Source organism: Tursiops truncatus, chromosome 11, assembly GCF_011762595.2.
Source record: "Tursiops truncatus isolate mTurTru1 chromosome 11, mTurTru1.mat.Y, whole genome shotgun sequence".
Lineage (NCBI taxonomy): Eukaryota > Metazoa > Chordata > Mammalia > Artiodactyla > Delphinidae > Tursiops > Tursiops truncatus.
In genome coordinates, this window is record NC_047044.1 from 24218425 (window position 1) to 24241445 (window position 23021).

Consider the following 23021-nt stretch of genomic DNA (forward strand, 5'->3'; position numbering starts at 1 on the left):
CAATAAATACTTTATTCATTAGTTAGTAAGCAGTTGAGCTATATGTGGTTTGTAAAGAAATCAATATTAAGAATGAAAAGACTTAGGTTCCATTCTTATTTTTGTCACTAATGAGTTGTGGTATTGGTCAAGTCATTTTACCTCTGTGGAACTTTTCTTCCTCATCTGTAAAATGAGAATGTCGATTAAGTGTTCTCCTAGTTTCCTTTCAGTTCTGACATTTGACCTGGGTGATACCAAAAGTCAGAGGTTACCAATAGAGCCCACTATATAAACTGGCAATGGAGTACCTTCTTGGAGAGTCATCATGAGAGCTGTAAGTTCACTGGTAGCACCAGCCTAGACCAGTGCTTCTCAGCCTTAAGTGTGCATACATTACTTGCACATTCTAAACTGTGCAAGTAAAACGAACATTCTGATCCAGTGGGTCTGAAGTGAGACCTGAGATTCTGCACTTCTAATGAGCTTCCAGGGGATGCCAGCGGGGCTGTTTCCTGACCACACTCTGCAAGGGCCAGGGACTATCAGATGCCTGCCTCATTTATGCAGCTTCTGTCTTCCCCAGCTTCCAGAAGCTGGATGTAATTTTGGGCCCCATCTGCAGGACCAGGCTCTAGTTAATCACTTAGCCAACAAGTCCCAGAATCCAGAGGACCTCAGAGGGAGGTCCTGGGCATCTGTATGATCTCTAAGTTATAGCACTCCTGACATCCAAGTTGATAACATTGGGCTTTTGCTTTTGTTAAGACTTGATAATTTTCCCAGGAACCCTAGCTCATCTTTCACTACCCAGCTAGGCCTGAGCTTGTCTTGAATGCACAGCCTGTTTCTTTGGGACCCTGAAATACAGTCTTGCTCTTCTTAGGGATTTAAAGCCCTCCAGAAAAGAGCAGTGGCTCCATATTTCTTGTTCCCAGACTGGCTGGACTTCTGAATAAACTTATCTCCAAGAACTATTTCAGCTCTATCCAAGTTTCTGTTTTTACTTTGCCAGATGGAGTCTTCCTTTTCAGTGCTTTGCTTGATCAGACTTCTTGCACTTGATCATGCTTGTCTGCCTACATCTTCTGTGGCCTCTGAAGAACATGCCTTGGGCTGTCCAGCTGCCTTCAACACAACAGCCTTTGTGGTCGTTTGCTTCCCTCCAACTCAACAATGTGTTGAGTTGCTCCAATCCTGATTCATTGTCAACTAGCATTCCCCCATCCTGGGTCTCAGTTTCCTCTTGTAAAATGGGGCTAATGATAATACTCGGCCGTTTGGATCCATGGGTTCGGCATCCGTGGATTCAACATCCCGTGAATCGAAAATATTTTTAAAAATCCAGAAAGTTCCAAAAATGAAAATTTGAATTTGCCATGTGCTGGTAACTATCTACATAACATTTACATTGTATTAGGTTTTATAAGTAATGAAGAGATGATTTAAAGTATACAGGAGGATGTGCATAGTTTATATGCAAATACTATGTCATTTTATACAAAGGACTTGGACACCTGTGGATTTTGGTATCTGAGGGGGTTCTGAACCAATCCCCTGTGAATACTGAGGGACGACTGTACCTACGTCATAGAGTTGCTGTGAAGTTAATGAAGCAGAATACCTGGAACACAGTAAGCTCTACACTGGTGTTCATTATTGCTATTGTCTTATGGGTTTCATGAGCTTCACCCAGTTTTTCCAACATTAAACTCTACACTAAAGGTCTAAGATAATAACTAGATGAATACTCACATACATGAATATTTAAAGCATCACACAAATTTCAATGTTGTCTTCTGAAAACATAGACTCTTAGGTCTGAGAAGATCTAGCCCTCCCAAGTCAGCGTTTCCTGATTTGGTAGCTGAGATTTACGGCAGCAACTGAATCTTTTATCATGACCCAATACATACATACTCACTTTCAAAGGGGGAAAAATGTCCCTGAACTAAGATAGGAAAACTGTGTGTTCTGGGGGCTTCCCTGGTGGTGCAGGGGTTAAGAATCCACCTGCCATTGCAGGGGACACAGGTTTGAGCCCTGGTTCAGGAAGATCCCACATGCCGCAGAGCAACTAAGTCCGCGCACAACTACTGCGCCTACGCTCTAGAGCCCGTGAGCCCACGTGCCATGACTACTGAAGCCCACACACTTAGAGCCTGTGCTCCACAACAAGAAAAGCCACCCCAATGAGAAGCCTGCGCACCAAAACGAAGAGTAGCTCCCATTCGCCACAACTAGAGAAAGCCCACACGCAGCAATGAAGACCCAGTGCAGACAAAAATTAATTAATTAATTAAAAAAAAACTTGTGTGTTCCGTGCCTTTGTGGCTTACGCAAATCACTCAAGCAACCTGTTTAAATCAGAATTTGTTAGTTGGTGCTCCACTTCTAATCTCTGTCTGACACCAGTTCATGCGCCCATGCTAATTGTCAGACATGGCTGTTGATTCATGAAACCTCGTTATTCTAATTATCAGCCACAGATGCAGTCTTAACATTAACTCCCAAGATCATCCTGCCCCAGACTGATAGGGATGTGATATTTCTACAAGCTTGTGAAATGAACTTTATACTTTGTTCCTCATTTTTTAAAACTAACTATTTGGGTAAACAGTCTGTTTCCCAACAATGTCACCCTTCCATACCCTTTCTGAATGGATATACTCTTTTATCACACCTTGTTGGTTCTCTTGCCAGCAAGTAAAGAAATTCTTCAGGATGCCGAATGTCAATCTAGAAATGTTCTTTTTAACAGTATCTGTCATGAAACAAAAGTTTCAGAAAACAACGTTTTCACTTACTGTGTGTGATGCATTCTGATATTGCCTTCTTATATTTAATTTCTTTAAAAAGATACTATTCATGACACACTATATTGACTCCATGACCCATGAGTATTCTTGGAACTTTGGTTTGAAAACTACTGCACTAAATTCCCCCAAAGAGACCACAGATTTATTATTTTAAAATGTACATGAAATATCTGGCAAGGATTGGGTATGGAAAGCGTGGGAAGGAGAGTACTTTCAAAATATGAGAAATAGCATTAAATGTTTCTGGGGAGTGATGTGTTCAAGTTTCTCTTTTTTGTATGAGTAGGAGGGATGTATAACTGACCAAGAGTTAGCAGCAGGTTGCCAGCCTAAGGAAGAAGAATGAAGAGGCTATTGGGAGAAGCGTGCTTGAGAGCAAAGAGAGGTGGGCTCTGGAGGTTTCCCCACCTGACACGGTTCACACGAGGCAAGGAGCAGCAGAAGTTACCAGAGCCATAGCTAGAGGGGACAGCGCTCAAGAGGTAGGAAGTACAGGGCCAGACCATGGTAGGAGGCAAAAAACACAGATAAAGAGTACTGAATAGGGTAAAACTATATGGCAAATGTTTTATGGGAAAGAGCCTGAGGCTCTTCTTAGAGACAGCAGTAATCAAAGGAGTGCTATAGTGGAAGGTTCCTCTGCAAAAGGTGGTAGTTAGACCCCCGTCCCATTTTTAAAAGCTTGACTCTTCAAGACTCTCCTAGAATCGGAATCACTGTTCTACCTCCCAGAGTTCAGGCATTGATACTGAACTGCTCCCAAATACTTGCCCCCTTTCCTGCTCCCCAGTTAGCCCTGTTGCAAATGTCTATACATGTATATGAACATAGATATGGATACAGATATAGAGTTAGATAAAGATAATAAACATTAAAATAAGGAGTTTCGTATGTGATACAAATTTGTAACCAGCATTTAGAGAGAAACTAAGTTTTTTCTCCTATTTGCTATGCACTTTAATTTTTGCTGGTTAGGCAGAGTTTACTCTCTCTTCTGCCCATTGTTGGCAGCTAAAGTGTGTATAAGGAGATATTGTTGGTAAACTTTAAAAGGTGCTTTAAAATAATGCTTACCAAGTGTATTACATGTGTATTTGAAGTTATTAAACTTTCAAACAGCATAATAATGTGAAAATCATTTCACATAAGAATAATAAATGATAACTACTGTTTAGGTCAAGGGTTTACACAATTATGTCTAGGGTACCCATGATACAGAAAAGTTAACTAATCTACTGAAGGTTACAAAATTACTAAGTAACAGAACTGGGATTCAAAACAGGAGTCTGATTTGCTCCATTCTGAGGGCTCTAGAGTCTGTGTTCTTAACCACTACACTAATGTAAGCAAAATAAATAAAAGAAAACCATTCCCAGTAAAACTGTGCAAGGACAAAGTCTCAAAAGTGGCTCATGAAAGAAGTCAGAATATTTTTAAAGCAACAACAATTTGACTCTCAAGAGAACAATGGAAATGAGTAGATGACATTCTGAATGTACTGAAAGAAAATAATTTCCAATCTTTAATTCTTTACTCCATAAAAATTCATTTCACAGATAAATGTAAAACAATGATATTTATCAGGCAAACAAAAATTGAGAGTGTTTGCCTCCAGAAGATGTTCACCACAAGAAATTCCAGAATATGTACTTCAACAGAAAGAAGTTGATCCTAAATGGAATGTCTAAAATGCAAGAGGGAGTAGAAAGCAAAGCAAATGATGAATATGTAGAAAATTCTAAAGGAAAATAACTCTTGTATAAAACAATTAAAAATAATATTTTGGTTAAAAAAAGAAAATGTACAATAATATCATTTAAGTCATTAGAGGAATAAAGATCATTCATTAACTTTAGACTGGGACTTCCCTGGTGGTCCAGTAGCAAAGAATGCAGGGACTTCCCTGGTGGTCCACCTTCCAATGCAGGGACACCGGTTCGATCCCTGGTCAGGGAACTAGGATCCCACATGGCGCGGTGCAACTAAACCCGTGCGCCACAACTACTGAGCTCGCGCGCCTCAACTAGAGACCACGCGCCACAAGCTACAGAGCCCATGCGCTCTGGAGCTCATGTGCCACAAATACAGAGCCCATGCGCTCAGGAGCCCCAGAGCCACAACTAGAGACAGAAAACCCGCATGCCACAACTAGAGAGAAGGCTGCACACTACAATGAAGAGCCTGCGCACTGCAACGAAAAAAATCCCACATGCCTCAACGAAGATCCCATGTGCCGCAACTAAGACCTGACACAGCCAAAAATAAATAAATCTTTCAAAAAAAAAAAAAAGAAAGAAACTTTAGACTTTGATATGTTGTCCTGAGGGTAACCACTAAAAGCACAGCAAAAGAATGCATAATTTCAAAGTTCAGCGAGGACAAATGAATGAAAAAAGTAATCAATCCCAAAAAAGGGAGAAAGACAGAAAACCTGAGGAAAACAGAAAATCTGAGACAAGTGAAAACACAAAATAATATGGTAGATTTAAAACCAAATATATTATTATTTACATTAAGTGTGAATGGACTAACTTCTCTAGTCAAAATACAATATTGTCAGACTGTATTTTAAAATATCCAAGTGTATACCTTTATTTAAAAACACAATTAAGGGACTTCCCTGGTGGTCCAGTGGTTAAGAATCCACCTTCCAATGTAGGGAACTCGGGTTCGATCCCTGAGAACTAAGATCTCACATGCTGCGGGGCAACTAAGCCCGCATGCTGCAACTACTGAGCCCGTGCGCTTTGGAGCCTGCATGCCACAACTAGAGAGAAGCCTGTGCACTGCAATGAAGAGCCTGAGCACCGCAATGAAATATCTCATGTGCCACAACTAAGACTTGGCACAACCAAAGAAATAAATATTTTGAAAAAAAAATTAAAACACAAGTACACAAACGGGTTGAAAGCAAAAGGTTAGAAAAAGAAATATTATGAAAATAACAACCACAAGAAAGTCACTTTCCTCTAGTAATATCAAACAAGGCAGGCTTTATGAGGGAAATATCATTATTATGAAAAGGTCAGAAGTCACTGAATTCACCAAGAAGTCACAATGCTTATTAATCTGTTTGCACCTAAGAACAAAGCCTCCAATTAGGTAAAGTAAAATTTGACAGAACTACAAGAAAGAACAAAACAACAGCAATCTCAGTGAGAGAATTAAATGTTAAAATCTCAGTACAGTTGACTCTTGAGCACACGGGTTTGAACTGCACAGGTCCCACTTTATGAGAATTTTTTTCAATAAATACGTATGATTATACTACACAGTCCATGGCTGACTGAATCCAAAATGTGGATATGGAGAGCCAACTGTAAAGTTACACATAGATTTTCAACTGTGAGGAAGGTCAGCACCCTGACTCCTATGTTGTTCAAGGGTCAACAGTAATTGATTTAAAAAAAATAAATCCCACCGAGGCATGTGGGATCTTTTGTTTTGATTTTCAAACAAAAATAGAAAAATCACCAAGAATATAGAGTATCTGAACAAGAATATACAAACTAACCTATTGGACATATATCAACACTGCCTCAACAACTGAGGAGAGCACATTCTTTTTAAGAGCAATGGAATATTTACACAATAAACACCTTCCTGGCAAAAAAAAAGCAAGCTTCAACAAATATCAATCATACAGAGCATTTTTTTTATTACCACAGAACAAAATAATCTACGAATAAATAACAAAAGATAACTAGAAAAGCTTCATATAGTTTGTAACTTAAGAAACATATGTTGAAATGACCCACAAGTCAAAGAAATCACAATGGAAACTTTAAAAGTTATTTTTAACTGAAAGATGATGACAATACTATAATAAAACTTGTGGGATGAAGCCAAAGCAATATTTAGAGAGAAACTGATAGCCTTAAAATGCATAGATTAGAAAAGAAAGAACTAAATATTGAGCTAATATCTATCTCAAGAAGTCAGTAGTTAGGAAAAGAACACACACACACACGAAAAAAACAGTAGAAGAAAGATATTTAGGGTTAACGAAATAAAACTAATTAATGAGAAATCTCTGGTGATAATGACCAAGAAAAAAATGCACAAATAAGCAATATAAGGTGTGAAAAGGGATACTTCACTACAAATACACCAGATAGCTTAAAAATATGAGAGAAATTTTAAATAAAATGGGAAAATTCCCAGAAAAAGCAACTTAAGCAAAACTGACTCAAGAAGAAATAGAAAATCCCAATGTTCTATAAACAGGGGTGATAGTTAGAATACTTAAAACTTGGTTTGACAAAGGCACTAACCATTACAACAGATATTAGCCCAGTCAGAACTGATACCAGCTGTGATAACCAGTACATTAGTACTATTGCTTAAAGACTGCCTCTAACTATGGAGAATTACATCACTAGTCTTATATTATCTCACAACAAAAACACAAGGGCTTTATTGATGAGCTCTTAGCAAATATCTGAGGAAAAAGGTTACTCCAAACTTACACAAACTTCACTATAGAACAGAAAAACACGGTTATATTTATCAACACATTTTATGAGCCTAGCAAAAGCCTCATACAGAAAATATCTGACAAGGATAGCACAAAAAGGAAAAATTATAGTCCAATATTACTCTTGAAAACAGTGGCAAAAATTCAATATGAAACATTAGCAAACTGAATCTAGTAAAATGAATACATCATGACCAATTTGAGTTTATCTCAGGAGCACAAGGCTGATTTAATATTATAAAATCAATTACTATATTAAAAGAGATAAATGATAAAATCCTCTTAATAGATACAGTAAAATATTCATGATAAAACTTCCTATTAAGGTGGCAATAGGAAAAAATTTCCTTAATGTGATAAAGGATAACTACAAAAAAATATTAAACATCATATGTAATGGTGACACTTTGGAAAGTTTCTCTTTAAGTTCAGGAAAAAGGAAAATGATCAATATGAATCCAGCTTTCCCAGGATCTCTTAATTATTTCACATTCATTCTGCTAGACAACATAGATTCTAAATTGCTGTATATTTCTGTCCATATGATAAGAAGATCTTCTCTACTCTTTAAGTTATAATGGCTTCATTAAACTTTATATCCAATTGTAAGATTTAGCTTTATAATTATATTACATACCATAGGTTCTGTTTCCTTTGGAGGTTTTTCCAGGGGAGGAATGTACCACTGAAAGCAAAGTTCTTTGTTTAAAGCTTGTGTTGCTACAACTGAGGACATCACATCTCCATATGATGGGCTGGCAAAGAGTTTTAATGATAAATTGGAGTGTAGAGAACTGTCAGTTGTTCCTAACTGGGGAACAAACAGAAACATCAGCTTAATTGCTGGTAATGAATTTATTCAATATTTAAAACATTCATTCAATTTTCATTCAATATTGACTATTGGAAAACTTGGGGAATCATCTCAGCTTGTTTTATGGATGTAGGTCTTAAAACTGCCCCTGATTACCACAGAGAAGATTCTTTTATAGAAAAAATTTATTTCAAAACCCAGTGAACTCAACAAATGTCTTCCACTTTGGTGAATATTCAAGAGTAAAGATCTAGAGGGAAAATGTCCATGCTATCATTTCAGTCTCAAGGTCACCATGTGGTCTAAGAACATCTACTTTTCTTCTTGTTTATTCACTGGTGAATATACTGAGGGTTTGGTTACAATTTATTATCTACTTTCCAATAGCATTCTTTGCAGTACCATATGCAAAATAAGACAGAGTTTTTGCTCTAAGAGGTTAAAATCCATTACTCTCATTCCCTCTTTAAATGAATGTAGCTGATTTGTAAGTTTAGTCTTGGGGATCTGGGCCCAGCTCATCTGATGGAACTTGGTCCCTGAATCAGGAGTTTTCAAGAAACAAAAATGTGTAGACTGCAATTGGCAACTTCATAAAATATTTACTTAGATTTTTAAGGTAGCTAAGAAAGTAAAGCATGAATGCTATCAACAAAATAAGAGTCTAGCCAGAGAGATAATAATGCTGATAATAATATCTCAACTCTATAAAGGCTTTTCTTCAATGGAGAACAAACTATTTTCAAAATTAATTTCTTGTTATTCCCAAGATTACAGCATGGTAGCTGGAAAGCAGTTCTTCTACTAAACTCTTGACATCTAAGGTGTCTCAAAGGCTTGGTGACCAAAGGGAACATGTCAGTGGCTAGAAACAAATGCCTGGTGTTTCTATAACACTTTGTACCTTCCATTTCTGAGTCTATTCAAGACACAATAGAAGACTGTCAATGCAAAGTCTTCAAAATAAAAATAAAGAGAGAAATAAATACATTGACCTTTCAAGTTGTCTACCAATAAAAGAAAAAACATGTCTGGACTGAAAGGTAATATCAAAGGTGAAAACTATTTTAAAATATCTAGAGACTATCATAAAGGGATATGATAAGCCAGAATCCTCATTTATTAGCACTACGATGCTAAAAACATGACCAAAATGCATAATAAATAAGATTATTAGGGTTAAATAATCATTTAAAAGTGCTTAATAAAGATTAATTCTATGTCAGGCAGTTCACAAAAAATCAGGTAAATAATTGATTCAGAAGAAAATTCTCACATTTTTTCATATCTGAGCACCTTTCAGAGGTTCTGACTATTTTAGCAAAGAATTCATATTTAATAACTAGCTAAGTGGAGAAAAATAAAAAGCAAATACCTTCTATTTCAATATATATAGTGTTTATTAGCATGATGGCCTAATAATAATAAACTATAACAGAAATCAATATTAAAATAGGGCATTTAATTTTCTATTCACTTTTTAAAAACGTAATATCTAATTGCGAATGGGATTAATTACATAAGCTAGTCGATGGGCTATACACTGAGTGCTTTTTTTTTTAGAAATTTCATGTAATGTCTGAAACATTTATATTAACATATTTCTATAAAAATAATCCAAAGGAAGTTTAGTATTAGTTGTTTTTTTTTGTTGTTTGTTTATACTGCAGGTTCTTATTAGTCATCAATTTTATACACATCAGTGTATACATGTCAATCCCAATTGCTCAATTCAGCACACCACCATCCCCACCCCACCGCAGTTTTCCCCCCTTGGTGTCCATACGTTTGTTCTCTACATCTGTGTCTCAACTTCTGCCCTGCAAACCAGTTCATCTGTACCATTTTTCTAAGTTCCACATACATGCGTTAATATATGATATTTGTTTTTCTCTTTCTGACTTACTTCACTCTGTATGACAGTCTTAAGATCCATCCACGTCTCAACAAATGACTCAATTTCATTCCTATTTATGGCTGAGTAATATCCTATTGTATATATGCGCCACCTCTTCTTTATGTCCATCTGTTGATGGGCATTTAGGTTGCTTCCATGACCTGGCTATTGTAAATAGTGCTGCAATGAACATTGGGGTGCATGTGTCTTTCTGAATTATGGTTTTCTCTGGGTATATGTCCAGTAGTGGGATTGCTGGGTCATATGGTAACTCTATTTTTAGTTTTTTAAGGAACCCCCATACTGTTCTCCAAAGTGGCTTTATCAATTTACATTCCCACTAACAGTGCAGGAGGGTTCCCTTTGCTCCACACCCTCTCCAGTATTTGCTGTTTGTAGATTTTCTGATGATGCCCATTCTAACTGGTGTGAGGTGATACCTCATTGTAGTTTTGATTTGCATTTCTCTAATAATTAGTGATGTTGAGCAGCTTTTCATGTGCTTCTTGGCCATTTGCATGTCTTCTTTGGAGAAATGTCTATTTAAGTCTTCTGCCCATTTTTGGATTGGGTTGTTTGTTTCTTTAATACTGAGCTGCATGAGCTGTTTATATATTTTGGAAATTAATCCTTTGTCCGTTGATTTATTTGCAAATATTTTCTCCCATTCTGAGGGTTGTCTTTTCATCTTGTTTATGGTTTCCTTTGCTGTGCAAAAGCTTTGAAGTTTCATTAGGTCCGATTTGTTTATTTTTGTTTTTATTTCCATTACTCTAGGAGGTGGATCAAAAAAGATTTTGCTGTGATTTATGTCAAAGAGTGTTCTTCCTATGTTTTCCTCTAAGAGTTTTATAGTGTCCAGTCTTACATTTAGGTCTGGAATCCATTTTGAGTTTATTTTTGTGTATGGTGTTAGGGAGTGTTCTAATTTCATTCTTTTACATGTAGCTGCCCAGTTTTCTCAGCACCACTTATTGAAGAGACTGTCTTTTCTCCATTGTATATCTTTGCCTCCTTTGTCATAGATTAGTTGACCATAGGTGTGTGGGTTTATCTCTGGGCTTTCTATCTTGTTCCATTGATCTATGTTTCTGTTTTTGTGCCAGTACCATATTGTCTTGATTACTGTAGCTTTGTAGTATAGTCTGAAGTCAGGGAGCCTGATTCCTCCAGCTCTGTTTTTTTCCCTCAAGGCTGCTTTGGCTATTCGGGGTCTTTTGTGTCTCCATACAAATTTTAAGATGATTTGTTCTAGTTACATAAAAAATGCCATTGGTAATTTGATAGGGATTGCATTGAATCTGTAGATTGCTTTGGGTAGTACAGTCATTTTCACAATATTGATTCTTCCAATCCAAGAACATGGTATATCTCTCCATCTGGTTGTATCATCTTTAATTTCTTTCATCAGTGTCTTATAGTTTTCTGCATACAGGTCTTTTGTCTCCCTAGGTAGGTTTATTCCTAGGTATTTTATTCTTTTTGTTGCAATGGTAAATGGGAGTGTTTCCATAATTTCTCTTTCAGATTTATCATCATTAGTGTATAGGAATGAAAGAGATTTCTGTGCATTAATTTTGTATCCTGCAACTTTACCAAATTCATTGATAAGCTCTAGTAGTTTTCCGGTGGCATTTTTAGTATTCTCTATGTATAGTATCATGTCATCTGCAAACAGTGATAGTTTTACTTCTTCTTTTCCAATTTGAATTCCTCTTGTGTCTTTTTCTTCTCTGATTGCCATGTCTAGGACTTCCAAAACTATGATGAATAATAGTGGTGAGAGTGGACATCCTTGTCTTCTTCCTTATCTTAGAGGAAATGCTTTCAGTTTTTCACCATTGAGAATGTTTGCTGTGGGTTTCTCACATATGGCCTTTATTATGTTGAGGTAGGTTCCCTCTATGCCCACTTTCTGGAGAGTTTTTATCATAAATGGGTGTTTAATTTTGTCAAAAGCTTTTCCTGCATCTATTGAGATGATCACATGGTTTTTCTCCTTCAATTTGTTAATATGGTGTATCACATTGATTGATTTGTGTATATTGAAGAATCCTTGCATCCCTGGGATAAACCCCACTTGATCATGGTGTATGATCCTTTTAATGTGTTGTTAGATTCTGTTTGCTAGTATTTTGTTGAGGATTTTTGCATCTATATTCATCAGTGATATTGGTCTGTAATTTTCTTTTTTTGTAGTATCTTTGTCTGGTTTTGGTATCAGGGTGATGGTGGCCTCATAGAATGAGTTTGGGAGTGTTCCTTCCTCTGTAATTTTTTGGAAGAGTTTGAGAAGGATGGGTGTTAGCTCTTCTCTAAATGTTTGATTGAATTCACCTGTGAAGCCATCTGGTCCTAGACTTTTGTTTGTTGAAAGATTTTTAATCACAGTTTCAATTTCATTACTTGTGATTGGTCTGTTCACATTTTCTGTTTATTCCTGATTCAGTATTGGAAGGTTATACCTTTCTAAGAATTTGTCATTTCTTCCAGGTTGTCCATTTTATTGGCATAGAGTTCCTTGTAGTAGTCTCTTAGAATGCTTTGTATTTCTGTGATGTCTCTTGTAAGTTCTCCTTTTTCATTTCTAATTTTATTGATTTGAGTCCTCTCCCTCTTTTTCTTGATGAGTCTGGCTAGTGGCTTATCAATTTTGTTTATCTTCTCAAAGAACCAGGTTTTAGTTTTATTGATCTTTGCTATTGTTTTCTTTGTTTCTATTTCATTTGTTTCTGCTCTGATCTTTATGATTTCTTTCCTTCTGCTAACTTTGGGTTTTGTTTGTTCTTCTTTCTCTAGTTCCTTTAGATTGTTTACTTGAGATTTTTCTTGTTTCGTGAGGTAGGCTTGTATAGCTATAAACTTCCCTCTTAGAACTGCTTTTGTTGCATCTCATAGGTTTTGGATCATCATGTTTTCATGGTCATTTGTCTCTAGGCATTTTTTGATTTCCTCTTTGATTTCTTCCGTGATCTCTTGGTTATTTAGTAACGTATTGTTTAGCCTCCATGCGTTTGTGTTTTTTACGTTTTTTTCCCTGTAATTGATTTCTAATCTCATAGTGTTGTGGTCAGAAAAGATGCTTGATATGATTTCAATTTTCTTAAATTTACTGAGGCTTGATTTGTGACCCAAGATGTGATCTATCCTGGAGAATGTTCCGTGCACACTTGAGAAGAAAGTATAATCTGCTGTTTTTGGATGGAATGTCCTATAAATATTTTTTATATTTATATTTATATTATGAATTTTCTATTCACTTTAAAAAATATAATATCTAATTGCTAATGGGATTAATTACATAAGCTAGTCAATGGGCTATACACTGAGTACTTTTTATATGTTTGATTTATTGTTTGAAAGGAATGAAACAACAGACCTACCAGAAGCACTCTTGTTCACCACGTCCTATAACCAACAAATCACTTTGCACTAATGAAATATTTGACCTTACACAGTCTGTCACGGTCTAAACATGAATAACTCAGCACTGTGCAGCATTTTAATCATGTCCTTTTTGGTTTGGGGAATTTTTAATGTAATTTGTTTAGCACTTTTGTTTTTCCATCACAAAGCTTCAATAGACTTGACAACATACAGCTTCACAAAGCTGATGAGCATGACATGTAGCAATGATGGTTCTGGAAATGCATCTACTTCTTTGTGGAGGAAAAGCAGGTTGTATCAAAGTATGGAAAGAGTTTGACTGAAATAGCCTCCTGAGTGATTAAAGGCTCAAAAATGTTTTTATAAAAATCAGCCAAGCTTGGAGGATATTTTTTTAAAAATCCAAAGGCTTTACGCTCGTTTTCTGTCTACCCCAGTGAAACAAACACATGATTAGGTGGCTTGCACCTGTCAGGCAAGTGACAGTGATCTCCGGAGCTGATTATCCTGCGAGAGTGTTACACTAATTATATCCGCCCCCCCCCCAAAAAAAGAGCAGGTGAAACAACTCTTTGATAATATTGCTACCATTCGAAATATCACATGTATTGATATTTACACTGTATTCAAGGTTGTACGTTTGCAGCATCATCCTTAGGAACTGGATAATGATGGGCTGCCCTTAATACTGAAATATTCAAGCAAAGCTCCTTTCAGAACAGTATTTACGAAATCACACATATTAGTTTCCAAACTCTTATAAAATATTCACAAGAATACATCCATTGAAACTATAGTTCTCAACCTTCCCATTCTCTCTCCCCTACTCCAAAACACCTGAAGCGTCTGGGACATGTGGCAGTAAACCTCAAGGTAGTCTCGGTCCCGAGGATGGGTGAACCAGACTCTGGTGTTAGATGGAAACGATGTGACCCCACTCCACAGTTTCCTGCACTGTGGAGGGCCAGACATCAATGATACATTCCTGGCCTTTCCACCTCCTCTCACTCCTCTCCCTCAAGAGAATTACTTCATTGGTGAATCTGAGAAAAAGAATTTTGAATATGCATTATTCTGCTCTCTCTGCTTATGAGCATACTGTTTGTAGGAAGTGAACAGTCTCTGCTCCTTCATGCAACAGATTTTAAAGGTTTCTGTCCCCACAGATTTTAAGTAGGCCTGTAATGATCCCTCTCCCTGCCAAAACCCCCAAGCCTGGATTGGTAGAACTGTAAACTTTGCTAATCACGACTAGGGAGACCATTTACCAGTAAATATAAACCGTATCCTACAACATCAACTTTGTGATTCATAAAGTTGCATATTTATTAATTCCACCATGGCTTACTCTTTTATTTCTCAAAGATTTAGAATCTGGGGCAGGAAATGGAGATGCTGAGTATTGGCCATCCCAATACCCCAGAATCCAGAAAGTAATTTGAAAAATCCTCCTATGTGGATTCCAATACACTGCCCTGGGGCCAACTCCATAACCCCAATTGAGGATCACTTCTTTAACTGAATTCTTAAATATTCCTTAGTAGGTCTTTCCACTACTTTTAAAATCACAGTTTATTCACAGTCACCCTACTCTCTTGTTCCAAAGAATGATTTAAAAAAAAAATTTTATTATTATTTACCCCAAACATAAGGTTACTATACTCCAGTAGGATAAAATGAGAAAAGGTTCCCATTTGGAACAAGCCACATTTTCAGGTCACTTCTCTCGGATAGTTGAAAACAGAAACATGAACATGTCTGGTATGGGCAAGTCTATAATTATAAAAATTAAAGTACTGTATGGTGAAGTCTAAAGTCAAGATAATTCAAAATAAATGAATGTTATTTTCCTATTTTAGAAAGAATTCTACGCAAATGACTTGATTTATTCATTTCACAAATACATATTGAAAACTTACGTTATGTCCTCTTAAGTTTTCTAGTATCTCAAACTCTGTATCTCAGAGCTGAACATACCAACCTTCTCCACAAACATTCTCACCCTCTCGCCTCCACTGTATCTGCTAATGGTGTTACCATGCTCTAATGATCACAGAGGTTCCAAATGATGAAATAAACATTGATCATTCTCTTGTCTTCACTTTCCATCTACACAGGGTCACTAAGCTATTTTGTTTTGTTTTGTTTTCAATTTTACTGAAGCCATATCTTTTACATCCATCTCTTCCTTTCCATTCCTATGGTCATAAGCTTGGTTACTTCATCAGCTCTTTCTTGGATAACTGCCTTTCGTTTACACTTTGCCCATCAGCCCTACACGTTATTGACAGTAGAAATAACATTTTAATTTTCATATTCTTTCTGCTGTTAACCCTGCCATTTTCTCTTTAAAAGCATCCCTGAAGTGCTGCAATTTTCCTTTGTGCTATAACTCTACCCATCTCTCTCTGCTACCACACCCGAACTATGCACAGCGACTATGCCTTATCCATTCCCGCTTCCTCTACCAGATAAAAGTATCCGGCATATTGTTAGTATTCAACATATGCTTGTTGAATATAACAAATTTGAAACAAATCTCTATTTTTACTAAAACTCTGTACTTTTTCTGTGTCTTCCAATTCATCCATTTTGATAGTTTATTTTAAAACTACTATTATTCAAGACCCCAGTAGCTTAAAAAAAAAAATCATTCATACTCCTCTTTTTATGTCTCTTCAATAGGTAACTTAAAAGAAGTTTCCATATTACATATTTTGGGAAAGCCCATCCAATTTAATAACACTTGCCGCCCTCAAAAAAAAACAAACCTTCAAGCTTTTAACTTTACTTAAAAAACCTTCCCTTTACTATTTATCACAATCATGATTGCAAAAAATACACAGAATGCATTTTTTTAATTACATGTGTAAAACAAAGGTACAGAAATTGGGCATAGATTTAGAAACTCAGTCTAGTTTTCTTATAGGGTGATTATATTGAAATTTGTATAACTTCTTGGCAAAATGACTCCCTGAGAGATACTGTTATGTGTAGGAATATAGAAAATTCTGAGACATTTTGAAGATTTATGAGAGCAGCAGAACAGGACATAAGAAAACAGAAAATCCAGGATGTCTGGTTGGCCTCTCTCTGGTAAAACAGAAACAAGCCTTCCCAGGAACTCTGAGGGAACTAGAAACCTTTGTGCCAGCATTGAGGTTAATGTGCTTCTTTCGGAAAAATAAGGATGATTCTAAGAAGTGTTACAGAAACATATAACGTTTTGAAACATTACCTTGCTTGATGAGTCATATAAGAATTTTTCTGGAAAAGATGGATTTTCTATGACTTGAAATAGTTCTTTTGGAAATTCATCAATACAAGAAGAAGAATATAGCTGTAAGAATCTTTTAAGGAAAAAATGCATTTCTTTTTGGCGCAAAATCAATCCAGAGTTGAAAAGAGAAGTGAGAAGTGTGTCACCTGGCAAAGACATTCCAGATCCTGGCTTCAGAGATGCTTAAAGAAAAAAAAAAAAAAAAACCAAAACACTAATATAGAGTCATGTTAGATAACAAAATGGTCTCAATATTGTTGGCCTTTACTCATTAACTTTATTCCTGTATATCCCCACCTCAGCTAGTGGCTGCCCATGACCTTCCTCCATTTTTCAAGCTTATACACTAATAGAATTGCTTCTGGCTAAGCTTAGCAATGCAAAATATTCTATCTAGCTGTCTTATTTTGGGTTTTCCCCCAAAAAAAAACTTAAAGCAAAAATGTAGGTGCAGGTAATTTATTTGAAAACCGATGTCAAGTGAGAGAATGGGAAAAGTGTGATAGAGAGAAGAAAAGAGCCAATGAGATTGAGTTATGAAAGGGCTACAGCTATGGACAAGGAGGGCTCAGTCCTGCTGAGGACCTCCTGGAAAAAACATGTAACATTGTTCCATCAATGTTATAACCAACTACCAGTTCCCTACCTCAGGTTACTGCTGAGTGTGTGGAATCCCTGGTACTTCCAGGCTGTCCTGCCTGCATGCTGGGCCGTAGTAACTTCTGAGAAAGCCCAGAGCAGAAAGCAGTAAAATGTGGGCGATTGACATGGGAAGCCCCAGCAGGTGAATCCAGAAGTGAGCTGAGTTGATAAGCGGGAGGGCATCACCAGGGCCTGCTGCGCTGGCTCATGTCCACTTCCTTGACATTGAACTCTTGGCCCCATCACGATGCACCTTCTACCCAACACCTTTCTGAGTGCTTGTCCATCCCATCGCTAACTCCCAATAACCATGCTGAGCCACCCCGTGACTCGGCCTATTTGCCCTGCTGGCTTCTCCATCACTGGGCGCTGGCATGGTCAACCTGTCTTTTCCAACTGTTTGCCAATAAGCAACACTGAATCACCAATTTTATGGGCACAGATAAACACATTGTCACAAAAACATAGGAGGAACTGATTTAAAGCAGATTATACAAGTTTTTCTGGATATTCTTTAGATCTTTAAATCAATGATTTAAAAGAAAAAAAAACTGAACAAAATCCAAACCTTTGTGGAGTTAAATATCCTATCTTCCCCTTTACATACTGGATACTGGAACACTCTCTCCTTAAAGCCAAAATTTCACCTTGTTCATTTTATAAGCTGTCACATTATGGTCACTCTGATTCTTAACCGTTTTGACCCCCACACCACTTTGGCAGTCTTGGGGGATGCCTCTGGATGCCTCCTTCTCAGGACGTTTTTAAATACATTGAAGTACAGTTCTATCCAAAGGTCCACCTATCTCAGTTTAAGAACCCCTAAAATTTCCATCTTCTGATGAGAGTTCACTCAGAAAGAAGTCAAAAGTATTTTATAATTCTAATAAGAAATATGACTTAAACAATAAGTTTAAACAATATATTCCTGGAAAGGAATATATTCTTTCTTAACACAGAAAAGGCCTACCCAGCAGTTTGCTCATATTATTAATTCTTTGCAGGTGAATATAATAGCGCAGCAGAAGAATCCATGTAATATCCACTTTAATTGGGGTTTCTTCCCCAGTATCTACATTCTCATATATCTCATCACTAGGGTAAGAGAATGTACAGGCAGTCTGGAAGGCAACTTGGTAGTTATCTGAAAGTAAAAAAAAAAAAAAAATTGGAATACAAATATGCTTTCCTTGAAAAATAACCATATGTGAAAAAAGAAAAGGAAAACTCATAAATGAAATACTGACGCTTAGGGCTGCATTCAATTAAAAAAAAATTTATATCACAAAAGACACCAAACACAAAGTTAAATGACAAACCATAGACTGAGAAAAGATACTTAGAATACACAAATTATATTTTGTCTACTATGTAATCAATAAGAAAAAGTCAGCTAGTTCAACAGAAACATGGGCAAAAAATTTCAACAGGCAACTCATAGAAAAGGAAACGCAAATGGACAAAATTTTTAGCATCATTAAAAATCAGATAAATGCAATTTAAAATGAAATACCATTTCACATTCCTCAGGAATTAACAGAAACTAAAATCTCTAAATAATAAATATTGTTAATAATGTGAAGAGACCAGAATTCTCATACAGCACTTGTGAAAGCAAATTCCTGGGCAGGGTCTAATAAAATTTTAAATGCAGATACTCATATATGTGTACCAGGAATCTTGCAGAAGATACTCATGGCAGCATTGTTTGTACTACCAAAAAATAAGAAAAAGGAAACTTGAATAAATACAGGCATTAATTTGATGGCATTTCAAATGAATTAACTAAATCCATAAGGGAGAAACTATACTCCATGGGACAAATCAGGCCCATGCATGTTTATGTATGACCCATGAGCTAAGAATGGTCTTTATATTTTTAAGTGGTTGAAAAAATTTTTAAAATAGTATTTTGTGACATGTGAAAGTTTATGAAATTCAAATGTCAGTGTCCATAACTAAAGCCTTAATGGAATACAGCCATGTTCATTCATTTACATTTTGTCTATGGTTCCTTTCACATTAACACAGCAGAGTTGAATAGCTGCAACAGAGACCACAAAGTGTAAAATATTTACTATTTGGCCCTTTATAAAAACATTTACTGACCCAGACTTTGCTCAAAAAAGATAAAGTGGAGAAAAATACCTAAAGATAATAAAGTAATATAGAGACATCAATAACCCCCACAAGAAAACAACAACCAGTAGAAATCTAATGAAAAAATTTTGCAATACCAATAAAAAGGTAAAATATCCAGAAATAAATCTGACAAGAAGTATACAAGATCTATTTAAAGAAAACATTAAAACACTCCTAAGGGATTAATATTTTTTTAAAAGGCATGAACTAAAAAATACAGGACATAAAATGTTCTTGGTTAAGATGACTCAATAGAAGAAAAATGTTGTTTCTAAGATAAAATATAAAGGTAATGAAACTCCAATGAAATTATGAGAGAGCTTTTTTAACTAGACAAGCTGCTTCCAAAGTAAAAATAAAAAGCCATAAAAGACAAGAAAAACAATTTTGAAAAGAAAGAGTAATGAGTGGGGATTTACTTTAATAGATATTAAATATATTATAAGGCTACAATAATTAAAACTGTGTGGTACTGAAACCTGAATAGACAGATCAATAGGAAATGAGTAAAAAGTACAGAAATAGGGTGGCCATCTGGAAAAACTAAAATTGTATCCATTTGTTATTTTTTACATATTCCAAATAGGTTTCCATAAATTAGTAAAAGGGTCCATGGGAGAACTAATTCATAGTCACAGAGTAGGGACAAAACCTTTCTAACTATGACATAAATGCAAAACTTATAAAAGAAAAGTTTAATAAAGTATATCATTTAGAAATACAAAGTTTCTTCATGGGACAGAACCACCATAAAGAAGGCTAAATAATAACTGACAATTGAAAAAATATATTTGCAAATAATATCACAAAGGGTTGATTTCTATAATTAAGAGCTTCTATAAATTTTTAAAGAAAAGGCAACGGAAAAACCAACCTCCCCCCCCCAATAAAAAGGGCTTCCCTGGTGGCCCGATGGTTGAGAGTCTGCCTGCTGATGCAGGGGACACGGGTTCGTGCCCCAGTCCGGGAAGATCCCACATGCCGCAGAGTGGCTGGGCCCGTTAGCCATGGCCGCTAAGCCTGTGCGTCCGGAGCCTGTGTGTCCGGAGCCTGTGCTCCGCAACGGAAGAGGTCACAACAGTGAGAGACCCGTGTACCACAAAAACGAAAGAGCAAATCATAGGCAGAAAGTTCACACAAAGATGTTTAAGCTTAGTCCTAGTAAGAGGTGTAAATTTTTTTTTTTTACATCTTTATTGGAGTATAATTGCTTTACAATGGTGTGTTAGTTTCTGCTTTATAACAAAGTGAATCAGTTATACATATAACTATGTTCCCATATCTCTTCCCTCTTGCGTCTCCCTCCCTCCCACCCTCCCTATCTCACCCCTCTAGGAGGTCACAAAGCACCGAGCTGATCTCCCTGTGCTATGCAGCTGCTTCCCACTAGCTACCTACCTTACATTTGGTAGTGTATATATGTCCATTCCACTCTCTCACTTTGTCACAGCTCACCCTTCCCCCTCCCCATATCCTCAAGTCCATTCTCTAGTAGGTCTGTGTCTTTATTACTGTCTTAACCCTAGGTTCTTCATGACATTTTTTTTCTTAAATTCCATATATATGTGTTAGCATATGGTATTTGTCTTTCTTTCTGACTTACTTCACTCTGTATGACAGACTTTAGGTCTATTCACCACATTACAAATAGCTCAATTTCGTTTCTTTTTATTGCTGAGTAATATTCCATTGTATATATGTGCCACATCTTCTTTATCCATTCATCCGATGATGGACACTTAGGTTGTTTCCGTCTCCGGGCTATTGTAAATAGAGTTGCAATGAACATTTTGGTACATGATTCTTTTCGAATTATGGTTTTCTCAGGGTATATGCCCAGTAGTGGGATTGCTGGCTCATATGGTAGTTCTATTTGTAGTTTTTTAAGGAACCTCCACACTGTTCTCCATAGTGGCTGTACCAATTCACATTCCTACCAGCAGTGCAAGAGTGTTCCCTTTACGCCACAACCTCTCCAGCATTTATCGTTTCTAGATTTTTTGATGATGGCCATTCTGACTGGTGTGAGATGATATCTCATTGTAGTTTTGACTTGCATTTCTCTAAAGATTAATGATGTTGAGCATTCTTTCATGTGTTTTTTGGCAGTCTGTATATCTTCTTTGGAGAAATGTCTATTTAGGTCTTCTGCCTATTTTTGGATTGGGTTGTTTGTGTTTTTGTTATTGAGCTGCACAGGCTGCTTGTATATTTTGGAGATTAATCCTTTGTCAGTTGCTTCATTGGCAAATGTTTTCTCCCATTCGGAAGGTTATCTTTTCACCTTGTTTATGGTTTCCTTTGATGTGCAAAAGCTTTTAAGTTTCATTAGGTCCCATTTGTTTATTACTGTTTTTATTTCCATTTCTCTAGGAGGTGGGTCAAAAAGGATCTTGCTGTGATGTATGTCATAGAGTGTTCTGCCTATGTTTTCCTCTAAGAGTTTTATAGTGTCTGGCCTTACATTTAGGTCTTTAATCCATTTTGAGTTTATTTTTGTGTATGGAGTTAGGGAGTGTTCTAATTTCATTCTTTTACATGTAGCTGTCCAGTTTTCCCAGCACCACTTATTGAAGAGGCTGTCCTTTCTCCAATGTACATTCCTGCCTCCTTTATCAAAGATAAGGTGACCATATGTGTGTGGGTTTATCTCTGGGCTTTCTATCCTGTTCGTTCCATTGATCTATATTTCTGTTTTCGTGCCACTACCATACTGCCTTCATTACTGTAGCTTCGTAGTATACTCTGAAGTCCAGGAGCCTAATTCCTCCAGGTCCGTTTTTCGTTCTCAAGTTTGCTTTGGCTATTAGGGGTCTTTTGTGTTTCCATACAAATTGTGAAAAAATTTTTTCAGTTCTGTGAAAAATGCCAGTGGTAGTTGGATAGGGATTGCATTGAATCTGTAGATTGCTTTGAGAAGTAGAGTCATTTTCACAATGTTGATTCTTCCAATCCAAGAACATGGTATATCTCTCCATCTATTTGTATCATCTTTAATTTTTTTCAACAGTGTCTTATAAATTTCTGCATACAGGTCTTTGGTCTCCTTAGGTAGGTTTATTCCTAGATATTATATTCTTTTTGTTGCAATGGTAAATGGGAGAGTTTTCTGGATTTCACTTTCAGATTTTTCATCTTTAGTGTATTGGAATGCCAGAGATTTCTGCACATTAATTTTGTATCCTGCTACTTTACCAAATTCATTGATAAGCCCTAGTAGTTTTCTGGTAGCATCTTTAGGATTCTCTATGTATAGTACCATGTCATCTGCAAACAGTGACAGCTTTACTTCTTCTTTTCCGATTTGGATTCCTTTTATTTCCTTTTCTTCTCTGATTGCTGTGGCTAAAACTTCCAAAACTATGTTGAATACGAGTGGTGAGAGTGGGCAACCTTGTCTTGTTCCTGATCTTAGTGGAAATGCTTTCAGTTTTTCACCATTGAGGACGATGTTGGCTGTGGGTTTGTCATATATGGCCTTTATTATGGTGAGGAAAGTTCCCTCTATGCCTACTTTCTGCAGGGTTTTTATCATAAATGGGTGTTGAATTTTGTCAAAAGCTTTCTCCACATCTATTGAGATG

General features: G+C 36.5%; 1 protein-coding gene across 2 annotated transcripts in view; it reads right to left on the minus strand.

Moving 5' to 3' along the window:
• CFAP54 (cilia and flagella associated protein 54) overlaps window positions 1-23021 on the minus strand; it is a 301722-nt gene that overhangs the window by 38630 nt on the left and 240071 nt on the right. For both annotated transcript variants that reach the window (XM_073788328.1, XM_019952057.3), the window contains 3 exons: window positions 18266-18439; window positions 16612-16835; window positions 7913-8086 (listed from right to left, as the gene is read on the minus strand). In XM_073788328.1, coding sequence (XP_073644429.1) covers window positions 7913-8086; window positions 16612-16835; window positions 18266-18439 — 572 coding nt within the window. The remainder of the gene's footprint in view (window positions 1-7912; window positions 8087-16611; window positions 16836-18265; window positions 18440-23021) is intronic.